Here is a 22,227-nt window from a genome sequence, read left to right as displayed (position 1 = left end):
CTCATGGTAGTTAAGATTGGACTACACTGCCATATAGAAGACAGAGAAGGCAAAGCTAAAGAATTCTAAGAGGCAGGAGGGGTATAGTTGGCATTCATCACTAGAAATTTTCTTCCAACAAGTGAGGCCATTTGCCTTATAACAGTAAATGTCCTAATGCTGGACACATTTAGACTGTGTAATAATCATCTAGACTACTTCATCATCTGTCCAAACATCTGCGTGTCTTTAATTAAATAGCACTTTTTTCGGACTGTTTTTTTTTTTTTTTTTCAGTAGACACATTTAATTCTTAGTATATTGTCTAGTTTCAGTTCTATTGGTAATCCAAAGGAAGAGACTCAAAATGCCATTTGACAGCATTATAGTTCTTTTTAGATAATCAGATTTAACTCCCCAATTTATCGTGTTTCTTTTTGAGGGGGCAAGTATTAAAATTCATTACTCTTAGCAAATTTAAAGTAGGAGGTATCATTCCATAGTTGTGGAATAGTCAGGCTTAAACGGTCTTATTGATCATCTAATGCAAACTTTTCATTTCTGTTGAAGAAATCAAGGCACATAAAGTTAGGCCACTTGCTTTACGTAAAAGAGACAACTGAAGAAATGGAACCGTCTCAGCATTTCATTCACAATCCATTATTTGTGATAATATTGTTTGCACATTTTTTTCATGGCTATTGCTCCCGGATAATTTTGTAGGCTCTTCAGGGATGGTGTCTTGAGGAACTTGCTATGTAGTAGGAGCCACAGTTGGTCTATCTTTGGTCTGGAAAATCATTACAACTGTAAAAAAGTTGAAAATCAACTGAAATAGTCAAACCATACCAATGAAATTCCATTCAGTGTTCACAGTAATATTGCATCAAATGATAGTTATACCTGAAATATTAATATATAGTGTATTTGTGAGAAAAGTACTGGTTTTAACAATGAATACATATCTATCCTTTATCAAGTCAAAAGATAATTGTTAAGTAAAAAGAAACAAACTTGAGAGCAACACTTCATTTACTTTTGGGGACAGGGCCCCCTCTGTGAATCAGAAATTCCATGATCCACAACACTTCCAGGTCCAAGAATTGTGGATGTAAGCAGAGTCCATTTTTCCAAACATCAAATGCAGGCTTTCCCAAATAAAAGGGAGTTTGGGTGTCAGGTACTAAATATCAACAGAAGACTACTACACAATATTTATGTGTATTGGATTGCAGGAACCGTGTTTTGAAGAACATGTTGGATTTAGCCCTAATTTACCATGCTAAACTAAAAATCAATATACGGATTTGTCAGAATGTGGAGTATTTGACCTTCCTAGAGCAGTTCTGATTGTATGTCATGAGGCCCTGAAGTTGGCCTTGTATGACAGGCCTCACTCAAAGTTGAGTCCTGCCAATGGCTTTATTGTGAAATTGTGTCATCCCAGGGTCTAGGTTTAGGATATGTTATAGGAGCTATAGAGCCAAGGCAGGAACCTCTATGCACCATCAGCCTTTACAATAAATGTGTTACCTGGAAAGCTTGTGGGTTTTGATTTTTTTTTTTACCTTATAACAATTTTCCAGAAGAGCAATGATATATCATAAAAGCAGATATAAAAGTCTGTTAACCCATAATATCACTAGAGTATGCTACTAAAGCTTTGCTAAGATTTCAGCACCTTTTTCTTTAGAAAAACAAGTTCTGATTCAAAATGAAAAGTTAGGAACACATATGTTCCACGAGCTCCAGCAATGGGAAGAAGGACCATTTCTCCTCCCCTCTTACAATGACAGCATTTACGTTAAGTGGAAAGCACCAGTAAAAGAAGTTCCTGGTGAGAGTGAGAAGTAAATGAAAGGCCAAGAAAGATCTTGATTGAAAAGGGTAAAAGAGTACACCTGAGGATTTAATCAGAGGTAAAGAGGGAGAGAATGATGTCTCTACTAGCACTTGGGAGGAGGACAGACAAATCCTTCAGTGGCAGAACTGCATGGTTGGTTTTTTTCTCATTGCCCATCAAGAGTTCTTGGTCAGAGGAGCAACTGGTATATAAACAGATCTAATTCAAATTATTTTAAATTGGAAAAAATCTAAATGTATTTGTAAACAAGGTAAAAGAGTAATGCCTCTTACTTGGCTCTATTGCTTCACTGATACAATTTTATATATTAAGCTTTCAAGACTTTGAACCTCTGATGGGGAGTGTCACTCATTCATTCATTAATTCCATCAATATGTATTGAGCATCTCCTATGGCTATGTACTGTTCTAGGTGCTGGATATATAGTGGTGAACAAAACAGGTGTTCCCTTCCCTTTTGGAGTTTCCACTCTAGTGGAGGAAATAATAATAATAATAATAATAATAATAATAATAATAGCAGCAGGTGACAAATGCATGAAGGCAAAGTGAGAACTCATCACAAAGGCAATGACCCACATTTTATTGATGACCTGTTGGCCCATATGGATATGTTTTGCGGGAAGAAAGAACTCCCAGCAACCCATGGTTTCATGGGTTTTAATCCACCTGAATATGCTGGTGTTAGTAATGCCAGAGTAACTTTCTACGAAGTAAAAACGCCTTTGGGAAATTGAAGCTTTTCAAGCACACTGGCTGATCCACCTCATTTACAGTCTCCAATTTAACGTTCCCCTTTTCTTGACATAAAAGACTGCTGAGAAACGTGCCCTTCCCAAACATGTTCCTCATCTGGCAGGCATCCTGCCCTTTGCCACCACACAGGTCCCCCGGACCTTGTTTAGAATCTGCTCACTCGAGAAGTCTCCCGCCAGCCTTTCGTTCATCCTGAGGCAGACATATCTTGCCTGTCCTTATCAGAACAGAGAAGTTGTTCTACTACCATGTTTCCCTCAAAATAAGACCTACCCGGAAAATAAGCCCTAGCATGATTTTTCAGGATGACATCCCCTGAACATAAGCCCTAATGCATCTTTTGGAGCAAAAATTAATATAAGACCTGGTCTTATTTTCGGGGAAACACAGTAGTAAATTTAAGTTTTCTTTTATTTCTTTTTGGCCCTTGCATTTTCGTTCAATAAATTTCAGATTTTTTTTCTAAGCGCTGTAATGTATATTAAAACAGAAAATTCTTTTCGGACCTTATTTCATTAAAACAGGATTGGCTATTTTCCTGAACTCTATTGCCTCATTTGACCAGTGGAAACTCTAAGAGAGATATAAATAGTTCTTAAGGAGAAAGGAATTTCCCAACTTGGAGCATAGCCAGAAAATTCTTCACTTTCCTCTGGGTAATCTACAGAAAGAGTCAACGATTATATATACACATGTAGATATATATGATTTTTATATGGAATGCCAAAAAATTGGCATCACTTTTTACCAATGCTCTACATCCCCTTATTAACTAGAGAGGACTACCTGTTTAGAAAGATTAATAGTCAACAAGTTTATAAAAGTATGGAAGCTTATACACAAATATCTTGCAGTATAGGAAAATTCATGAAGTACTCAGCAATCAATGAAAGAGAGTAAAACTGTAACTATTCAGTGAAGATTGTCAGTTCAAAGAAAGGAAGCTAGTACAAGTTAGGGCAAATCCAAGATTTGTTTCAAGTTAATGATTAACTGATCTTGGTAACAGATTGGATTGGGATAAAAGAAAGGGGAAAGACAGATATCTCCAGTTTCCTTGAGCAGGAGATGTAAGTGATGCCTGAAACATTAATGGGCATTTGCAGTTAAGGGCTGAGAGTCACTGATGTGATGGGTTTGTGAAAGGAATAGGGAATTGCTTGGCTCGAGCCATGCTGACATTGAAGTATTGGCAGCGCATCGAAGGAGATTTCCTGACCCAGAGGTAGTGATGCCCAGGATTCATTCATGGAAGACCTGACATTACCAAACTGGAGTCTTCTATTTGGATTCCAACTCAACTTGACTTTGTTCCGTGGCTGTCAGAGACCACCCACCAAGGGCAAAGCCCCTGGGCCACAGCCCATATCCAAACTCAAAGGAGTCTGAGCTCATTGTTTCTTCCCAGGTTTGAAAAAACCCATTGAAAATCAATCTCATTTTCCAAAGTGTAAATTCACAACACTTATCATTTAAGTATTGCTGTATCCGCTTTTTCACAAGAAACTTTCGGGATAAACGTTTAAAATATATCTTCAAGTAAATTTTAGTTAAGGGAATGTTTAAAACTTTTGTTTTCAATTTTCAGTTCGAGCAGCTGAATCTTGCACTTCAGAGAACACTGGCAAAACACAAAATAAAAGAAAGCAGGTAAATTAAACCCTTTTAATTGTCTGAACTTCCTGTTACCATCTCTGATACTATTACTAATAACCAACACTTACTGAAAGTATGAATGTATTTGGAATCCTTACGGTATGCCAGAAACTGGACTAAGTGTGTTAGCTGCCGTGAATCTGAAAGTAAGTGCATTTATTGTTTATATTTTACATAATATAAGGTTTATATAAAATGTTTAGGATTTCATAGGGGTTTAGGAAAAGGCAAACTAAATTTCCAACCTTATTTTTCAAAGCCCATGATTTTAACCATGTTCCATATACTGCTGCTTTAACAAACTCCCATAGACCTCTTCTTTCCTACTAAGGGGTAATTTCTGAAATATTTAACAGGTAAGCCATGGATCCCAGACAATCAGTACAGACTCCTTGCCTGAAGGATATGCTAAAAGGTTGGGGCAGGGTCCCAGTGATACCTCTGCCCTCGCTTCTGCCCCTCTCCCACCCAGGTTAAACTTTAAGCTGTTGTAACAGGAGGTGAGATGGAAGAAGGATCAACGTGGGTGAATGGGGGGCTTGGGGCAGCAGCTATGTATTAATCCTTAAGGAAGTCTTTCAGTATTTTCAAAACTAGTTTGGTTATACTGCTGTGCATTGGCTGAATATCAGTTCCATGTACACATTTTCTTGGACTCTGTCTTTGAAATTTTCTTAAGAAAGCTTTCTGTAGAGGCTTAATATATAAGGTGATTTTTTTTTAAAAGATCTGACTTATAGAGTTAATTTTTCAAATATATGTTGGCATAGTTACTGCTGGTAGATAACTTAATTTGGCCTTGTTTTTGATTCCTTGAAATCTCAAGGATTATTTCATCTGTAAATGATAGAATAAATACTTGAGTTCAAATGTACAGAACTGAACATTGAAGTTTTGCGAAGTAGTACAATTGTCAGGAATGTTTTATAAATTCATTCATCTCTTTACTACTCATGATTTAATAATCTGTTCTGTGGATTATCTGTGCTTAATTTTCCTTGCTGACTAACTTGTCCCAGACTGCAGGCAGCAGGCTGCCAAGAAGGCATCACAGATGGGTCCAGAAGGAGAGAGTGTGAATCCATGTGTCTGACAGAAGCTTTGTTTACACGAGTGACATGAAAAGCATTCCAGAATGCCTCTGACCTTAATTCTCAGTCACGCTGATAAGATACCCACACGTCATTATAGCTGTGCTACTGTGTCTGTCTGCTTAAGTCCTTGGCAGCCAGTTTACTCAAAATTTATTCTCAGGGCTTTGAGGTCTGAAATGTACCTAAACTAGATGCAGGGATTCTGTTAGGTTGTGGTCCCAGCAGTGTGTCTCTTTTAAAAATCTCGAAACTGAAAAAAACAAAGAAAAAGATTTTATTTGGAAATCTTGAACAATCTTTTACCACTTCCCTGATTTCTTAAAGAACTGATCTTACTTTTAAATTGTCCTCATGATAACATTCAGTTGTTGAAATATGATGAGGGCCCTTTTTTCTCGTAAGAGTGCCTGCTAATATGCCAAATGGTTTTTCTCTGCTTTGTTTTTTCAGTTCGTGGGTATGTTCTTTGTTTCTGTTCTTTGTTTTTTGTTTTTTTCCCCCAATCTTCCTTTTGGCAAGGCAGCTACCATTTCTATTGCTCTCATTTTGCCAGCTGTTGAACACACCTTAACCCCTTTTTGGACTGCTTCTTATCTTATATAATTTAAAAAGTAAAAATAAACAAAAACAATGTAATAAACTGTCCCTAAATAAATTTTAGTGCAGCCATTCTGATACTTCTCTAGGTTGTTTGCACATTGAGCTTTTGCATCGTTTCTGTTATGGGAACTTTTGTTCACATCATCATATGTAGGAACTCATGGCTGGTGTTTGTGTACATCACACAGACATTTACGGGTGCACATACAAGCTTACACTTCCTTTTTTTTATTTTGAAGGGACAGATAGGGAACTTACTTTGAAGTGCAATATGTGTCCTTTGGACTCGCTAAGCTCTGTTCACATCTCATATCATGGGTGCTGGGAGTTGGCAGAATTGTAGCTCTCTGAACAGATTTGCCTCTCATTCTTTAGCAAGAAATAGAAATTGCTTAAATGAAAAAAAGTAAATAAAAGGACTGATTAATATGAAATAATATATATCAAGGAGTTTGGTGATGGACAGAGACTAGACTTTCGGTGGCGAGCACACAACAGAGTACACAGTTGTATTATAAGGACATACACCTGAAACTTATATAATGTTATTATTAACTAATGTCACCCTAATAGATGTATACTGTTATATATATAGATATATACATATATGTGTATATATATATCTCCATATATCTCTATGGGTTTAGGGATCTCTAGAGTCAAACTAGATAATATTGTAGAGTGATCCCAAACCAATTTAGGTAAGAAAATATTTCCACTGAGCATTTAAAATAATTATAAGCAATACACCCTTATGTGACAAAGTAGTAGACTTAGCAATTTTTTTTCTTGAAAATATTTTCTTTTGAAAATTCCCTACATGTATAGTGTTTTATTGAAATCTGTTTAAAATTTTGGATTTATGCCTATTTGTAAACTTGGCTTGTCTAATGGTAAACTAAACCACAAATAGAACTTGGGTGTCTTTTAATATGCTTCTGCTGTTTGACAAATTTGCTCATAATAAGTCATCGCTATAAGAAATCATCAAACAATTAGGCAGACCTGAATCAACAAGTTGTCCAATTGAAATTACGAGAGCCTTCTATCAATTAAAATGTATGCTATTACATTAAAGAATAGACTTTTTAGTTACTAATTTTTATACAAGATCAAGGATAAAAGTTTAATGATGTCTGACAGTTAAATATCTAGGACCTAAAACTCAAAAGCAAGTTACGCTGTGTATTTACCTTAGAAAAAAAATAGTGATAGTTAAAAGTGAAATCCATCAGGATGTAGGTGTTTCTTCTTGGTTGGGTTATCAAAAAACCTGCGCTGCTTTACTATCATCTCTTTCTGGACCATTTCACACTCCTGGTTCCCTACCAGTGTAGACCTGTATAATATAACCTGTGGATAGTAAAAAGATGAGTCCACATCATAAAAAAGATGAAACATTTTATATAAGGTATATGTGGAAGTTTTCTAGCATTGTTTTGGGTTGTACATGTCGCTGCTCCTTTCCTATAAACTTGACAGTCAGTCCAGATTTGCTGTTACAAAAAAGGTAGTTTAAATTATTTTCTGTCATTTCTGTATGTTATAATCGGAAGTTTTGGCATTGATTTGTCAGTTTATAATTTAAATATTGAAATAATTTCAGAAAATCTGTGGAAAGAGAAGACTTTGAGAAAATAATTGCAGACCAAGCACTTGCAACAGGTAATGGAATTGTTTAAGTATATGTAATTAGGAAATAATTATACAACTAATAGTTTACCTGTAAACTGCCATTTTCTATTCGTAGAAAATACCTATAAAACTAATGTTTTCTTCTAAAGTATTTATATTTATTTGTTGGTGACTTCCAGTGTGAAGTGTTCAATGTTATATATTGTGTTAGCATAATGACTAACTCTTTTTCATATATATATGTATATATTTATTTATTTATTTTTTATTTTTTATTTTTTTTTTTACCTAAAACATTTCCTCTTCTTGTCCTGTTTATTTGCTGAGAAGTAGATAAGGCCAAATGGGAAACTGACTCATAGACATTTACATACTTTGGTCTTGAAGTTGTCTAAGTATTCCTCATTTATGCATGGAAAATCCTAATCAACAAAGTAAAATAAATGACTTTTTTTAATGTTGGAAACAATCATGTGGAAAGGGGTTAATGGTGTTCTCATATTAATAATTAGTTTAGGGAGACAAGTAGATGAGTAAATTTGTCACACTGACCTTTTCAAAGTTTGAATACATGGATGGACCAATAGGCTAAATTTTTATAAAAGTATAAGATATTAAGAATTTAATAATAATAACAACAACAACAATAATAATAATAATAGTGGTGATGATGGCTAACTTATATTGAACCCTTCCTAGGAGCCAGGAACTATTGTAAACATCATCCCCCACATATCCCAACAGTGCTATGAAGAGGGCACTATTGCTTTTCTAAGTTACAGATGAGAAAAATATAATACACAGAGTTTAAAAGCAAAGGAGGTTAGGGAGGAAGTTGTAGAAAGTAAATAATACATTCCAAACACATATTCATTCGAGTAACATTAAACAACAAGAATGGTATTTTACTCAGAAAACAAACATAAACAAAAACCTGCTTTTTATAATCTGGAAAGAAAAATGACAAAATTGAGTTTCACAACCAGTGATTTCAAATTAATTCCTGTATCTGAAGCTTGTACTCCTGGATGCCCTGCAAGGGGAACAGTACCCCTTCATCAACATGTGCTGATTTTATTGTTAACGAAATGGGAGAGCTTTTTCTGAAATGGACCTGATCCTGTCATTCCAATTGATCTTTCATAGTTAAGTTTAAGGGAGATAAAAAGTTGGATGTTATACACAATTGATCATTCTTTTTTAATTAACTGATTTTGGATTTTTACTCAGAGTTACCAGAATTTTAGTAATTAATGTATGTTGATAATTTGAAGGTAGGTGGTTAATTTGGGCTGGAATTCTTATTCCCATATATCAAGGGAAATGAATCATCAAATAAAACAATGTTAGAAATAGTAGTAAATAGCATAGTGCTACCAATATGACGTATTTGATATGGCCGAAAATGTATTATATGCTTTCAGGAGTTCCAGTGGAGACCATCAAAGAATCTCTCGGGGAAGAGCTTTTTAAAATATGTTATGAGGAAGATGAACACATCCTGGGTGTAGTTGGAGGAACCCTCAAAGATTTTTTAAACAGCTTCAGCACCCTTCTGAAGCAGAGCAGCCACTGCCAAGAAGCAGAAAAGAAGGGCAGGATCGAGGATGCCTCCATTCTCTGCCTGGATAAAGATCAAGATTTCTTAAATGTTTACTATTTCTTCCCTAAGAAGGTCACATCCCTGATTCTTCCCGGCGTCATTAAGGCAGCTGCTCACATCCTGTACGAAACCGAAGTGGAAGTGTCGTTAGTGCCTTCCTGCTTCTGTAATGATGGCAGCGAGTTTGTTAATCAGCCCTATTTGTTATACTCCGTTCATGTCAAAAGCACCAAACCATCCCTGTCCCCAGGCAAACCCCAGTCCTCGCTGGTCATTCCCGCTTCTCTCTTCTGTAAGACATTTCCGTTCCATTTCATGTTTGACAAAGATATGACAATTCTGCAATTTGGCAATGGCATCAGGAGATTGATGAACAGGAGAGACTTCCAAGGAAAGCCTAATTTTGCAGAGTATTTCGAGATTCTGACTCCCAAAATCAGCCAAACATTTAGTGGAATCATGACTATGTTGAATATGCAGTTTATGGTCCGTGTGAGGAGATGGGACAGTTCTGTGAAGAAATCTTCAAGGGTAAGAGCAGCAACATAACAGTATTTTGAATATGAAATAAATTAGTTTGTATTTAGGGACCAGAAACAAAAAAGAAAATATAAAGATATATGCATCACTTCAAAGGTTTTGATAAAATATTTATGTTTGAAAAACTCTAAGGTACTTTTAAGGGTGGAATAAATTTAAACCAAGACCCCTTCTGAATTTATTTGCTTGCTTACTTGACCCATTTCTTCACAAATATTCATTGAATGTCATCTACCTTTTTTCAATCATCGTGAAATAGCTGACTTAATTTGGAATATAAGAGGTATTGTTCTACAGCAAACAAACAAAAACCAATTGTTCCTTATAGGACCCCACTAAGTGGATTTTTAAATCAGTATTTAATAGACATAGAAAAAAATCAGTAACTTGTTTAATTGTTAGAGAATGTGGGGGGAAAGGTTTCTGTCATCTCATGATAGAGAACTTTGGTAATTATTTAGTCTTAGGAAAGAAAGTTTGCTAAATCATAGTTGATAGTACAAGCAAAGCAATAGAGAGGCTTATGATGCGTATAACTTTTAGACATGCCTACGCCCAGCAGATGCACTGTTTGTTCCCAAAAATGAAAACAGTTTTATTACTTTTTATCATAAAAATGTAGAGCTAAATGTTCTTTTTTCAAATGGCAAAACTTAAAAGATGTCCATTGCAGCAAAAAAATCAAAAATATTAATTATACACATTTTTGTTTAAAACAGAAAAATACTATTTATAACTTCCTTTTTATTACTAAAAATATAGTATTTTAGATATATTCCATTGTCATTAGCTATAGGTCTATTTCACTTTTCAAAGGCTGTGTAGTACCCATTGTAAAGTTGTCCTCCATTTAGTTGTCTGCTGTTGAAGGACATTTAGGTTGCTTCGGACTCTTTGCTGCAGTGAACACACATATGCGTGTTTGTCCACACTCACTCAAGTAAATCTTATGATACAGGATGATCACTTAAAGTCTCACCCCTCTCAAGGCTCCTAGATACACTATTCCTGCTGGCTGCTACTATCAAAGGGATGTAGTAACAAATACATCTGCGTAGCACTTAGTGAGAAAATCCTTCAAGCAAGAATTTTTTGCACTGCTCGTTGAAAGTTATATGTAGAATATACTCCAATATAGTCTCTAAATAGCTGCATGCATTTTGGAACTCACAGTAACTTGGAACTATTGTTCCAGTTTAGAGAAAACGTATTGTTCTTTGTCAGCAGGTAGAAAAAAAAAATCAAGTTTAAATACAAAGCGTTTATTAGTGTATCAACTTCCTCTCCTTTTGTCTCAAAAAGGTATTGGAAACTTGAATAAACCACTGCAATTTGTTCTCCTTTGTTTCATAGGTTATGGACCTCAAAGGCCAAATGATCTACATCATTGAATCCAGTGCGATCTTGTTCTTGGGGTCACCCTGTGTGGACAGGTTAGAAGATTTTACAGGACGTGGGCTCTACCTCTCAGACATTCCGATTCACAATGCACTGAGGGATGTGGTCTTGATAGGAGAACAGGCCAGAGCACAAGATGGCCTGAAGAAGAGGCTGGGCAAGCTGAAGGCCACCCTTGAGCAAGCCCACCAAGCCCTGGAGGAAGAGAAGAAGAAAACAGTGGATCTTCTTTGCTCTATATTTCCCTGCGAGGTTGCGCAGCAGCTGTGGCAAGGGCAAGTTGTGCAAGCGAAGAAGTTCAGTAACGTCACCATGCTTTTCTCAGACATTGTTGGGTTCACGGCCATCTGCTCCCAATGCTCCCCGCTGCAGGTCATCACCATGCTCAATGCGCTCTACACACGCTTTGACCAGCAGTGCGGAGAGCTGGATGTCTATAAGGTAGGGGTGGAGGGGGGCAATGCCCGTATTCCAGGCAAAAGCCCCTGAGAAAAAGCACTGCAGTGAGAACCTGAGTTACAATGCAAACAAAAGGCTTTCCTTGGCAGGGTTACCCTGGGAGCCACATCTGAGAGCAGATACTGTGCATCAGTTATGTGGGTGTCCTCCAGCCAGAAAGAGCTCTGAATCTGCTCGGAAACAGAGATGATTATTCCGTGAAAGGCCTGCCATATTGTCTTCTCAAAGAATAGGCATAGAATGGTGTCATGACACACTGAGTAGAGGATGGAGTGTAGCACCCAGGATAAGTTAAAGTTTAAATGTCAGTGATCATTATGTTGTTTTGTACACCTGCGACAAAAAAAAAGAAAAGTCAATGAACGTGACACTTGACTGTAGAAACTGAGTTGAGTTATTAAGCATGAGATCATTCAAAGTGTGGCTTATATGAGCCACACTTTGTTTTGGATCCATAAAAGTGAAAAAAAAACAGGATTATTGAAATTGTATTTCAATAGATTAATTGAGTATAGAGTTAACATGACAATTTTCATGGCCAGTTAACAGAAATCCAAATTATCTATGTACGGCATTATTACAAAGAGGCCGAGAGCAGAGAGTTCTTCAAACCTTGTCTCTACCTGACTTGCTTTGTAAACTGAGAAAGTCAACCTTTCTCATTTCTGCAACAGAGAAAATATTATGCACCCAGAGTTTGTATGCATGAATAATATACAATATGTCCCATAATCTTTATGAACAAGATTGTTATAAATATTGTGGTAAGTAATATCTGTTATTCTTCAGGCAACAGGATTTTTTGAGAGCCTGTGAGGTACCAGGCATCATTCCACGCACTGTGAATGTACAGTGATTGTCCCTCAGCCATAAATTATTTTTTTAAAAAAGTAACTATTATCAATAAGAGAACTAAGGAAGAGATTTCATGTTCTGCCTGTCTCTTTAGAAGTAAAACATCTTTTTTACTGGTTTTAAGTATTTTGCATTGTTTTAGATACCAGCATTAAGAGTAAAACATGCTTCTCATTTGTGTGGGTGGAATCATCTCTTAATTGGCCACATAACAATCTGGCATTTCAGAGCTTAACTCAGCACAGAATAGATAAATGATTGAGGAAGAAATGAAAATTATTTGTGGGACTACATAAGCCCCTGTTTTATTTTTTCCCCCAATCTAGATGCTAGAAATAAAACAAATAAACAAACAAACAAAACAAACAAAGAAACCCTTCCTTTTAAAGATATCTAACAGGAAATTCCAGACAGAACTATGATCCCTTGGGACAAAAATAGGTCCATGTATAACTACAGATAAAATCATTGGCTTCAGTTAGGTTAAGCTTGATGACCTCTTGTGAAATTTATTGTATTTACTAGTTTTTGTAGATAGTTTCTATCTAAGAATGTTTCCTGTCTCAGAATTGTGAGAAGCAAGTCTTCCTCTCCTTTGCAAACTGCTGTGAGTGATAGCAGAAGTGGTGGGCCTCTTCTACAAGCTTCAAATTGGTGATTCCTATCAAGCGTTCAGAATCTAGTCTCGTTACTATGAAGGTGGTAGCCATGGAGTTCCCTGATGAACCCAGCTCCTGCACAAGCTAGTGAATCATCGTCTTTACTAGTCCTTATTTCCACCTTCTCTTCGCTTCCAGGCATGAAAACACCTGGAGACAGCTGTAAATAAATAAGGGTCTTAACCATAAAATAAATTTAAGACATACAAAATGTATAATCATAGGCTGACCTATAGGTGTCATTGCTTCCAAGAAATAGTCAAGTTTATTTACTCCAGGACCTGATGATATCAGGACTTTATTTAATTTTATTTTCTGTCTTTCAATCTTTTGGTCATTTTTTGTGTGTGTGTGTGTTAGTAATTTATTTAGCCATTGTTTTAGCAAATACCTACTAGTCATCCAGAACTTGCCAGCATGGTGGGCACGATCCCTGTGAGAAGAGTTCATGTGGGAGGGCAGTGGAGGGGTGGCACTGACAAATGCTAGATCTCCATGTGACATGTTGAAAGCTCCATTTCACTTAAGTCTGTACAGGGTGCTACAACATCACAGCACAGAGAATAGGCACCTAACTCCAAGTTGGGGTGAGAGTACCACTTCTAAGTAGTAACATTTATTGAGCACCTGTGATCTCTTAGCCTTTATATTAAACACTTCTTATGTATCCATTACCAAGGAAAAGCTTAATCTTAGGCATGGCTGCCTTGTCCATTCATTGGTGAATATACTGGGCACCACTGATATAGGAGTTAATAAAATAGACAAATTCAGAGAGTTCTACTGGGGGAAAGAAGGACAATAAACAGATAAGTAAATTTATTCCAGGCAGTATAATATTCTGGAGGAAAGATAAAGCAGGTTAAGGGGTAGAACGGCAGAGGATAAGGGATGATTACTATTTTGTAGAGGGTGGTCAGGATAGGCCTTTCTCCTAAGGTGCTGTTGCAGCAGGGACTGAACAAAATGAAGGATGATCCAAGTGGTTATCTGCAGGAAGCTTATTCCACGCAATGGAATAGCAATTGGGAGCTTGTGTGGTATGTTTGAGGGAAAGCAGGAGGCCAGTGACTTTGGGTCAGAGTGAGCAGGAAGGAGAATTAAGAGATAAAAGCAGGGATTAGCAGAGAGGTGGGTCAAGTAGAACTTCGGGTGTATTACAAGGGCTTCAGCATGTATTCTGAGTGAAATGGAAAGTTACTGAAAGTTTGTGTCTCTTTTTCCCTTTCTTATCTCCATTTCTCCATACTGTAAGCTTTGTATAAGAGGAGTGAGATGATCTAAGTTACAATAAATATTTAGAGGGGAAGAAAAATGCAACTATTATATTATTACAATTTGGTGCATTTGTGTGTGTGTGTGTGTGTGTGTGTGTGTGTGGATTTAAATGAACTGTTAGCTTTTCATAGCCAGTATCACAGACAGATACCACTAAGATTCATTCATCTGCTGTATGAATCTTAATTTCTGCTATATGTTATCTACTGATTTTTCCTGAACTTTTATTTGTAATATGGAAAATATGTTATGTGTAGGTGGAGACCATTGGTGACGCATATTGTGTGGCTGGGGGATTACACAAAGAAAGTGATACCCACGCTATTCAAATAGCTCTGATGGCCCTCAAGATGATGGAGCTCTCTGATGAAGTCATGTCTCCCCATGGCGAACCTATCAAGGTAAGGTAGATCAAAAATTGTCTAGGAAATGAGAGTAAATGCTTATTAGTTATCAAAGGAACAGTGTATTATTAGTTGGGGTTTAGTTGCAAAGAGCAAAATCTCTAACTTATTTAAGCAGAAAGAAATTTACTACATGGTATTAAATGGTTTACATAATCATTGAGAGGACCAAAGAACCCAGGTATAAGCTGAGTTCTCAAAAAAGTGGCTCCCACAGCCACACTTGAGAACCACTACTTTTCCCATGATGAGGAAGTTGGCTCCAGAAGTACATACCACATCAGCCACAATCAGGGAACTTCTGTGTTGAGAAAGCTGCTGCCTCTAATACTGGCTACAGAACAAAACTATAATATCAGCAACATGGAAATCCTTCATCATGACACACACAAAGTAAGTGACTGGAAACAGTTCTCTTCTAAACATGCCATGGAAAATCCAAAGGCTTCCACAGGTCTGCCTGCACTTGTAAGCAACAGAAGTGCAGTCACAGCAGAAATCCTGGCTTGCAAATCTCACGCAAGTGTATCTGATTCACCAAACCTAAATGCATATGGAAATTGCCAGTGAGTTTGGAAAATGTAATTTTTATTTTCTTAATCTTCAGGGGAGGATGTTATGGTAGAATTGTCTCAGGCACATAAAATTTAAAAATTTCTGGATGAACCAGATCCCAGAATAATATTTTATTGCAGATGAGAAAATAAAAATAACATGCTAGGCATTGGTTTAATAGATAGAACATGAGCAGATTATCTTTATTTGTGGCACTTGCAGTGAATCACCACTTAAGTTTTATAGAACAGGCCTCTCTTGATGACTTTCAGAAATGGGCCTTTGAAATGATATAGAATCCTCTCTGGTATGCTATGAGATATACAGAGAAGAAAGAAAAGAAGCTTTAAAACAAAACTATAATATTTAGAAGTTTTGTCTTGGCTCTCTCTTTTTTAAAAGATGGTTCTAGATTATCCTCTTTTATTGTTAGATGGTGTTCTAAGGGAAAAAAAACACTAGGTGATGATTATAATACAATAAAAAAAGGTACTGCTAGTCCTGACTCTCAAGTGTTAACAGAAACCAGACACATAAGCCTTCATAATTGTTGTCTAACTTCACTGTCTACCCACTTATATATTGCTATGTGCACACTTCCATATATTTAGTGCTGTAAAACACAAACTTTTATTATGCATGGATTCTGTGTGTCCGAAGTTTGGATGATGCATAGTAGGAATTCTTCATATCTGCTCACAATATCTAGTACCTCAGCTGGGAAAACTCAAATGGTGGAGGGCATTCAGAATAGTTGGATGTACCACTTGGATCTGGAGGACCCATTCCAAGATGGTAGCTTCACTCATATGCCTGGTTCCTTGCTGGGAATGGCTGAAAGGTTGGGTTCAGCAAGGACTGTTTGCCCGTGTGCTTAGATGTGACATAACCTCAGAGTAGTTACACTTCTTACATGGTGGCTCCTGTCCCAGTGAACAAGTTTGGTAGAAACTGCATGGCCTTTTATGACCTGGCCTTAGGAGATACACAGTGAGACTTCCATTATATTCTATTTGTCAAAGCAATCATGTGTCTGCATAGAGTGAAGGAGAATTAGGCCCCATGTCTCAATACGAAGAGTGGAATAATTTGCAGCTGTGTTTAAAAAGCATCATAGCATCTGACTCTTCCTGATTTAATTTCTATAATTGCACTTTTTTTTAGAGTAGAATTATGTATCCCCCATTTTTTGTGAGACGACTCATAGCATCAAAGTAAAATTTTAAAATAAAACCTGTGACTTCTAAATGTATTTTGTAATTAAAAAGTATATGGTTGCAGGGGGATTAGTGATATTATTTTTATTACTGTAGAAGTGTATTTTTAGAGTTTTATAGTTAGAGGAATTATTTATAGCTTGTTTCAAAGATAATTACCTGGGTAATAATAGTTTAGTTTTAATGGCCTGTAAAGTGATATGTTAAACACCTTTTTATTTGTACTAACCTGCAGTTCTAGGAAATACCTGGTGGCCTTAGGAGCTACCCATAAAATATCACAGAGACAGAACTGAAGAGTCATTTTACTAGAGAGAGAAACATTAATGTGTATCAGAGAGAGAGGATTGTGACTTAAATGTTGTCTCATTTAATCTTTATAACACCATTAGGAATAGGAATCCACAATTCACTTACGGACAAGTATAGACAAGCTTCTCTTGCATCTGGATTTGGAGTCATGTCTATCTGGCTTCAAAGCCCAGGCTTTTATTCCCTCTTACCCAGCTATCCTATGAAATGAAATCAAAGTGAAAGAATAGGAAATATTTCCTTTTTTTTTTCTTTTCAAGCTCTATGTTTTCTCCAATGTGTCTTGTGTACAAGTCATCTATTCACTGATTCCTACTGATTTCCTCATTAACATCCACCCACTCAGGCTTAGGAAACTGACAGAGACCGGAGGGCTGAAGTAGCAGTGAAAGTCAGTGCCTGGAAAGTGAACTTGGAAGCAAACTTTTTGTACTCCTCCTTCCCTATTCCCAGAAGCCTGTGATGATGAGGAAAGGACTATGTCAAAAGTGGCCCCCAAGGGCCATCCCAGTTTCGGGTACCCACTCATGAGAGAGCTGTACTTTCACTTTAATCAAAAATCTTTGCTCCTCTAAAAAGAAGAAAAAAAGAAAGTGGTCCCCAAATGGAAGACTTCCTCAGCAGAGTTCCATTCAAGCTTTTGCCAGAATACAGAATTTTGTCTCTTTTATGATTTCACATGGAAGTCTATTCCCTGGGAAAAGAGATGCATTAACAATATGCATCTTAAACTTTGGGTCAGTTTCTTGTTCCTGCATTTGCAAAGTTCCCTGATAAGAAAGCAGTAGAGCTGAGAGTGAGATTCAGAAGTGGAGAAGGGAGGTGGGAGGGAGAGCTACATGGGGGAAGCCAAAGGAGCATTTGGTTTATCTGCATTCTTTGGATTTTTATACGGAGAATGTATTTATACATTGATTAAATGGAAAAATATATTAAATGAATCTATTTCATAAATACATATATGAAATAGAAAAATAAGAATGCTATGCTAAATTTACCATATAAAAAGCTAGAATAACTTACGTATGGAGAGAGAAACTGGTTTACCCGGAAGAGTACAGAAAGAGAGCAAAAGCTTCTCTACCTAAATGTTCTAAACTTGTGGCTGTTGTTTATAGTCAGAAGATAGCTTTTGCTCATCTTTCTTGTCTGTTTATATTGTTTAGTAGTTATACATGTAAAACCATCTTCTCCTAAAGAAGAAAAAGCCAGATGTAATAGACATCTAAGTTTTGTTGCTGAAAGTAAAATTGTGACAAAGAAATGGGATTTTGTCCATCCTTTATATTTTATATAATATAAATATATCAAAATATATTTTATAGATGAAGAAATAGAGGGGGAGAGAAAGACTTACAGATAGTCAGACTAGCCATTATTAGCAGAGTTTGGTTTAAAATACAAATTTCCTGATTCATAATAGGTGCTTTTGTTTGGAAATTTTGCAAAATTGATGATTTGACACCTTATAAGCAAATAATTTGGGAAAGTTTCTAGCAGATATCGGAAATAAGCTATAAAACAAGGCAGAACTGGAGTCTTCAGAATTCTAGATTACTGAGTTCTAAATTCTGAGTTACTGAGTACTCAGCCTTTGTTTAAAAGGCATATGTCTAATAAAACTTATTTTTAAATGGTCAACTGAACATGGAACTTGAAAATAATGCACATGGTTCCTGATGGTCATTTAAAATATCCACACTTTAACTTACTAGCAGTGATTTAAGACTTTGTGCATCCTCTAAGATAATCAACTATTTAAATCTTCTAGAATATCCCAGTTTAAAGTATTCTGTCCCACTGGCTCTCCAAATCATTGATAACGTTCAGAATTCCTAAACCTTTGCCACAGCACATTCCAGACTGCATCTTATATCTAGATATGGCACAACACTGGTTTTTCCATGGGTCTAGATGTTTTCAACTAAAGTGTATATAGTCACTGTAATTTGGGCGTCAGCAACAACTTCCCGCTTCCTCTGTTATTTTTTTGCTTAAGTATTACAATTCCCTTTCTCTAGCTATAATCATTTGAATACTGAGGTAATGTTTGGCATAAAGTTCTTTCAAAGCAAAATGCCAAAAAACCCATACTTTATATAGTGAGAGCTAGCTTCTTTTGCCCCCTCTCTGACAATGCTTGGGGAAATGACTCCTGTAGTCCAGAAGTTATGTCTCTCTCACTTGATGGACAGAGCATTTTCACATAAAGAGTGCATAGACACTTTGTCTTGTCACTATGGTGACTGTGCTAGGTACGTGTGGAAATTTGTCTTAGATGTTGAAGACAGGTGAAATAAAAGTGCGTAAATGGGGAAAAGTTAAGAGGTAAGACTGATTCTGCCCTGGTAATGTTTAATCGGCTATGAGGAGTAGAAGGAAGTTGGCTGGAGGTTTTGAGGAAGGAGGGAGTGGTGTGGTGAGAGCGATTGGTAAAACAGTTTAGACAGAGTATTCAAACAACACTGACAAGTGGGAAATGTTTTACCAATGACCAGGAACATTGTGGTACTTTTTGTTTTCAGATGCGAATCGGACTGCATTCTGGGTCAGTTTTTGCTGGAGTTGTTGGAGTTAAAATGCCCCGTTACTGTCTTTTTGGAAACAATGTCACTTTGGCTAACAAATTTGAGTCCTGCAGTGTACCACGGAAAATCAATGTCAGTCCAACAACTTACAGGTACGGTTGCATTGACCACCTGAAATTTACTGTTTTATTATTTTATGGGGGAAATGGTATTTGGTCAAGAGGAAGTAAAGCAAAATGCCCATCGTATGTGCACATCTGCCCTGGGACTTTTGCTGCCATCTTTAGGTCTTACTGCCATCAAGTTTTCATCTAAACAGTTATATTTTTCTAACCTGTTTTTCTTATAAACTTTGATCTTTATTTAAAGATGATTTAATGAACATTTCTAACTCCATGACACACTAATTGTGTTTATCTGGAAGTTTCTTTAAAAAGCATGGGATTTGTATTCAGAAGACATGTCTTGATGGTTCCAAATACAGGGATTACCAGCTGTGGGATCTTGAGCAAGGCATATAATAAATTCAAATGATACAAAGGTTATGATTGGAATTACCGTATTTAATAGGAAATGAAGGGCAGAAAAAATATTTTCAAATTTGTTAAGCACCTATGGTTTTATATGTTTTTGTCTATTAAACCTTTATAGTTTTATACATTTTTGCAACTCATTTTTAAACATTTCAAACATACAGGAAAAAAATCAAAGAAAATATGTTACTCATGTAGCCAATACTAACTAATATTTAACAAATATCAACATCTTGCCATATTTGTTTCAGATCCCTGTTTTATGAAAGAAATAAAATATTACAGGTTCTTTGCCCCTATTCATTCTCAGTCTGACGTACTGAACTCTATTCCCCTTAGGCTTTGTAGGAACATCCAAGAAAATATACATCCTGCAGACAAACAGGCTCCCAAAGAGAGAGGCAGGAAGGCACTGAGTGGAGTAATAAGATACGCTGCTTCTGTTTATCAGGAAGGAAAATGGGCAAAAAGAAGCTAGAAGTATAACTATCATTTAGATTCCTCCTGATGGAAAAGTAAAACCAGAGGAAAATAAATTTCCACAGACCCTATTCATATCCTTTTATCTCATTGCGTTGAATCCACGCCTACACTACGTTTTTTAGAAATGTTTCTTGACAAAATATACATCTAGCTCTTACAAATCTAGTTCATTTATTTAAACTATTTCTAATGCTATGGTGTGCTGGTAAACCAGCTTTGGGGAGTGAAATGGAGAATCCCTGATTTCTAGCATTTACCAATTTCTCTGGTGTCAATACTCTCAACATGGCAAGTTTCAGGCCACTGATAGCTTACAAAATTCATTAATTTTCAACAATTGATGGTCACAAGCCAGTACGAGCCAGACCAAGCATGTCACTATATGTGCATGTGATATAATATATATTCTAGAGTACGAATAAGCCAGAATCCATCTTCTACCCATGGTTAATTAGAGTATATCCAGTTTTTCATTATTAAAAAAGTGATTTGATAAATATTCTTATACATACATATCTAGAAAATATACCTATAAATGGTATTCCAAGATCAAAGGCTCTACCCAGTTTCAACTTTACTAAGGATCAATTTGTTGACCAAATTTGTTTTACCAATATGTATTTCACCAATGGTGTATGAAGGTTTCTCTTCCCCAAAGCCTGATATTATCAGACTTACTGTTACCAATATGATGGGTGTTATGTGACATCTAATTAATGCTTGATCAATCTTGTATAATTTATTTAATTTTCAAAGCTGTCCTAAGAGACATGTAGTATTATACCCATTTTAAAGTTTAGAAAACTGACATCTTTGCTGCTATTCAAAGCTAAATCTACCAGAGTTTGAAGCTTATACCTTTACTATGGGATTCTGTAACTTTTCATTATATATTACCAAATACCGTGCCTTATAAAAAATAGGCACTCAAAAATATTTAGGAATTCATGACTAAAGCATCATTTTCATTAGTTTTACTTTGCAGATTTTATATTCAGTGATGCACTGATAAAAAAAAATAGTTAAAATACTCACATGTTGTATTCTACTCAAGGTCTGTCATTCTTGAGACCTAGATTTCTATTCATTTGGTTTCTTCAGTACATAGAAGGGTGTCATAGTATCAAAATCTAATGCAGCACCATCATCTTATTTCATTTAAACATGGCATCACAGACTGGTGAGTAGAAGACCATGATTGGTTGGGCAGATATGATGAGTGATTTTCTATATAGAAGTTGGTGTAGAGCCCAAAACTATTCAACATTTTTCATGGCCTGAATAATTGATTACAGAGATGCTTATTAAGTTTGCATTTGACAAAGTTAGGGAAGCAAATGAGAAGAGGAGCCAGTAACTTAATCAGTAGGATTGGAATTTAAAAGGGGATTAGTATAATGGACAAGCAGTTAGCAGCAAATAATAAAATTTCATAGAATAGATGAATTTAGGAAAGAAAAATATTACAAGTACCAGATGGGAAGTAGAGTGTCAATATGTACAATTAAATCTCATTTAACTCCTACTAGCCTAGAATTTGTAAAGTTCCATTGAGAGATCAAAAGTTATTCTTACATTTTACACACACACACACACACACACACACACACACCTATGTAAAACTTTTCCTTCACAGCTTCTTGCCCATGATTACTTCTCACTAATATTTACAAAATGAATGAATCGATAAATGGACAATGTTTTAACTCTTTCAAATTAGGGAAGCCTTATTCTATAACATTATATTTATGTATTTGTGTTTTTGCTGTTATTAGACCTTTGAATTATTTGTTTTCCCCACTACTGTGAATAGCACTGTT

General features: G+C 36.1%; 1 protein-coding gene across 13 annotated transcripts in view; it reads left to right on the top strand.

Annotated features, from left to right (window-relative positions):
- The window catches only part of GUCY1A1 (guanylate cyclase 1 soluble subunit alpha 1), a 61,442-nt gene that overhangs the window by 35,452 nt on the left and 3,763 nt on the right, over nt 1–22,227 (top strand). For all 13 annotated transcript variants that reach the window (XM_019733231.2, XM_019733229.2, XM_074338402.1 and 10 more), the window contains 6 exons: nt 4,187–4,248; nt 7,555–7,613; nt 9,008–9,717; nt 11,080–11,565; nt 14,633–14,776; nt 19,389–19,543. In XM_019733231.2, the coding sequence (XP_019588790.2) occupies nt 4,187–4,248; nt 7,555–7,613; nt 9,008–9,717; nt 11,080–11,565; nt 14,633–14,776; nt 19,389–19,543 (1,616 nt within the window). The remainder of the gene's footprint in view (nt 1–4,186; nt 4,249–7,554; nt 7,614–9,007; nt 9,718–11,079; nt 11,566–14,632; nt 14,777–19,388; nt 19,544–22,227) is intronic.

Source organism: Rhinolophus sinicus, linkage group LG07 (assembly GCF_036562045.2).
Source record: "Rhinolophus sinicus isolate RSC01 linkage group LG07, ASM3656204v1, whole genome shotgun sequence".
NCBI classification, from domain to species: domain Eukaryota; kingdom Metazoa; phylum Chordata; class Mammalia; order Chiroptera; family Rhinolophidae; genus Rhinolophus; species Rhinolophus sinicus.
Note: the sequence above shows the minus strand (reverse complement) of the source record. Positions and strands in the feature narration are given on the sequence as shown.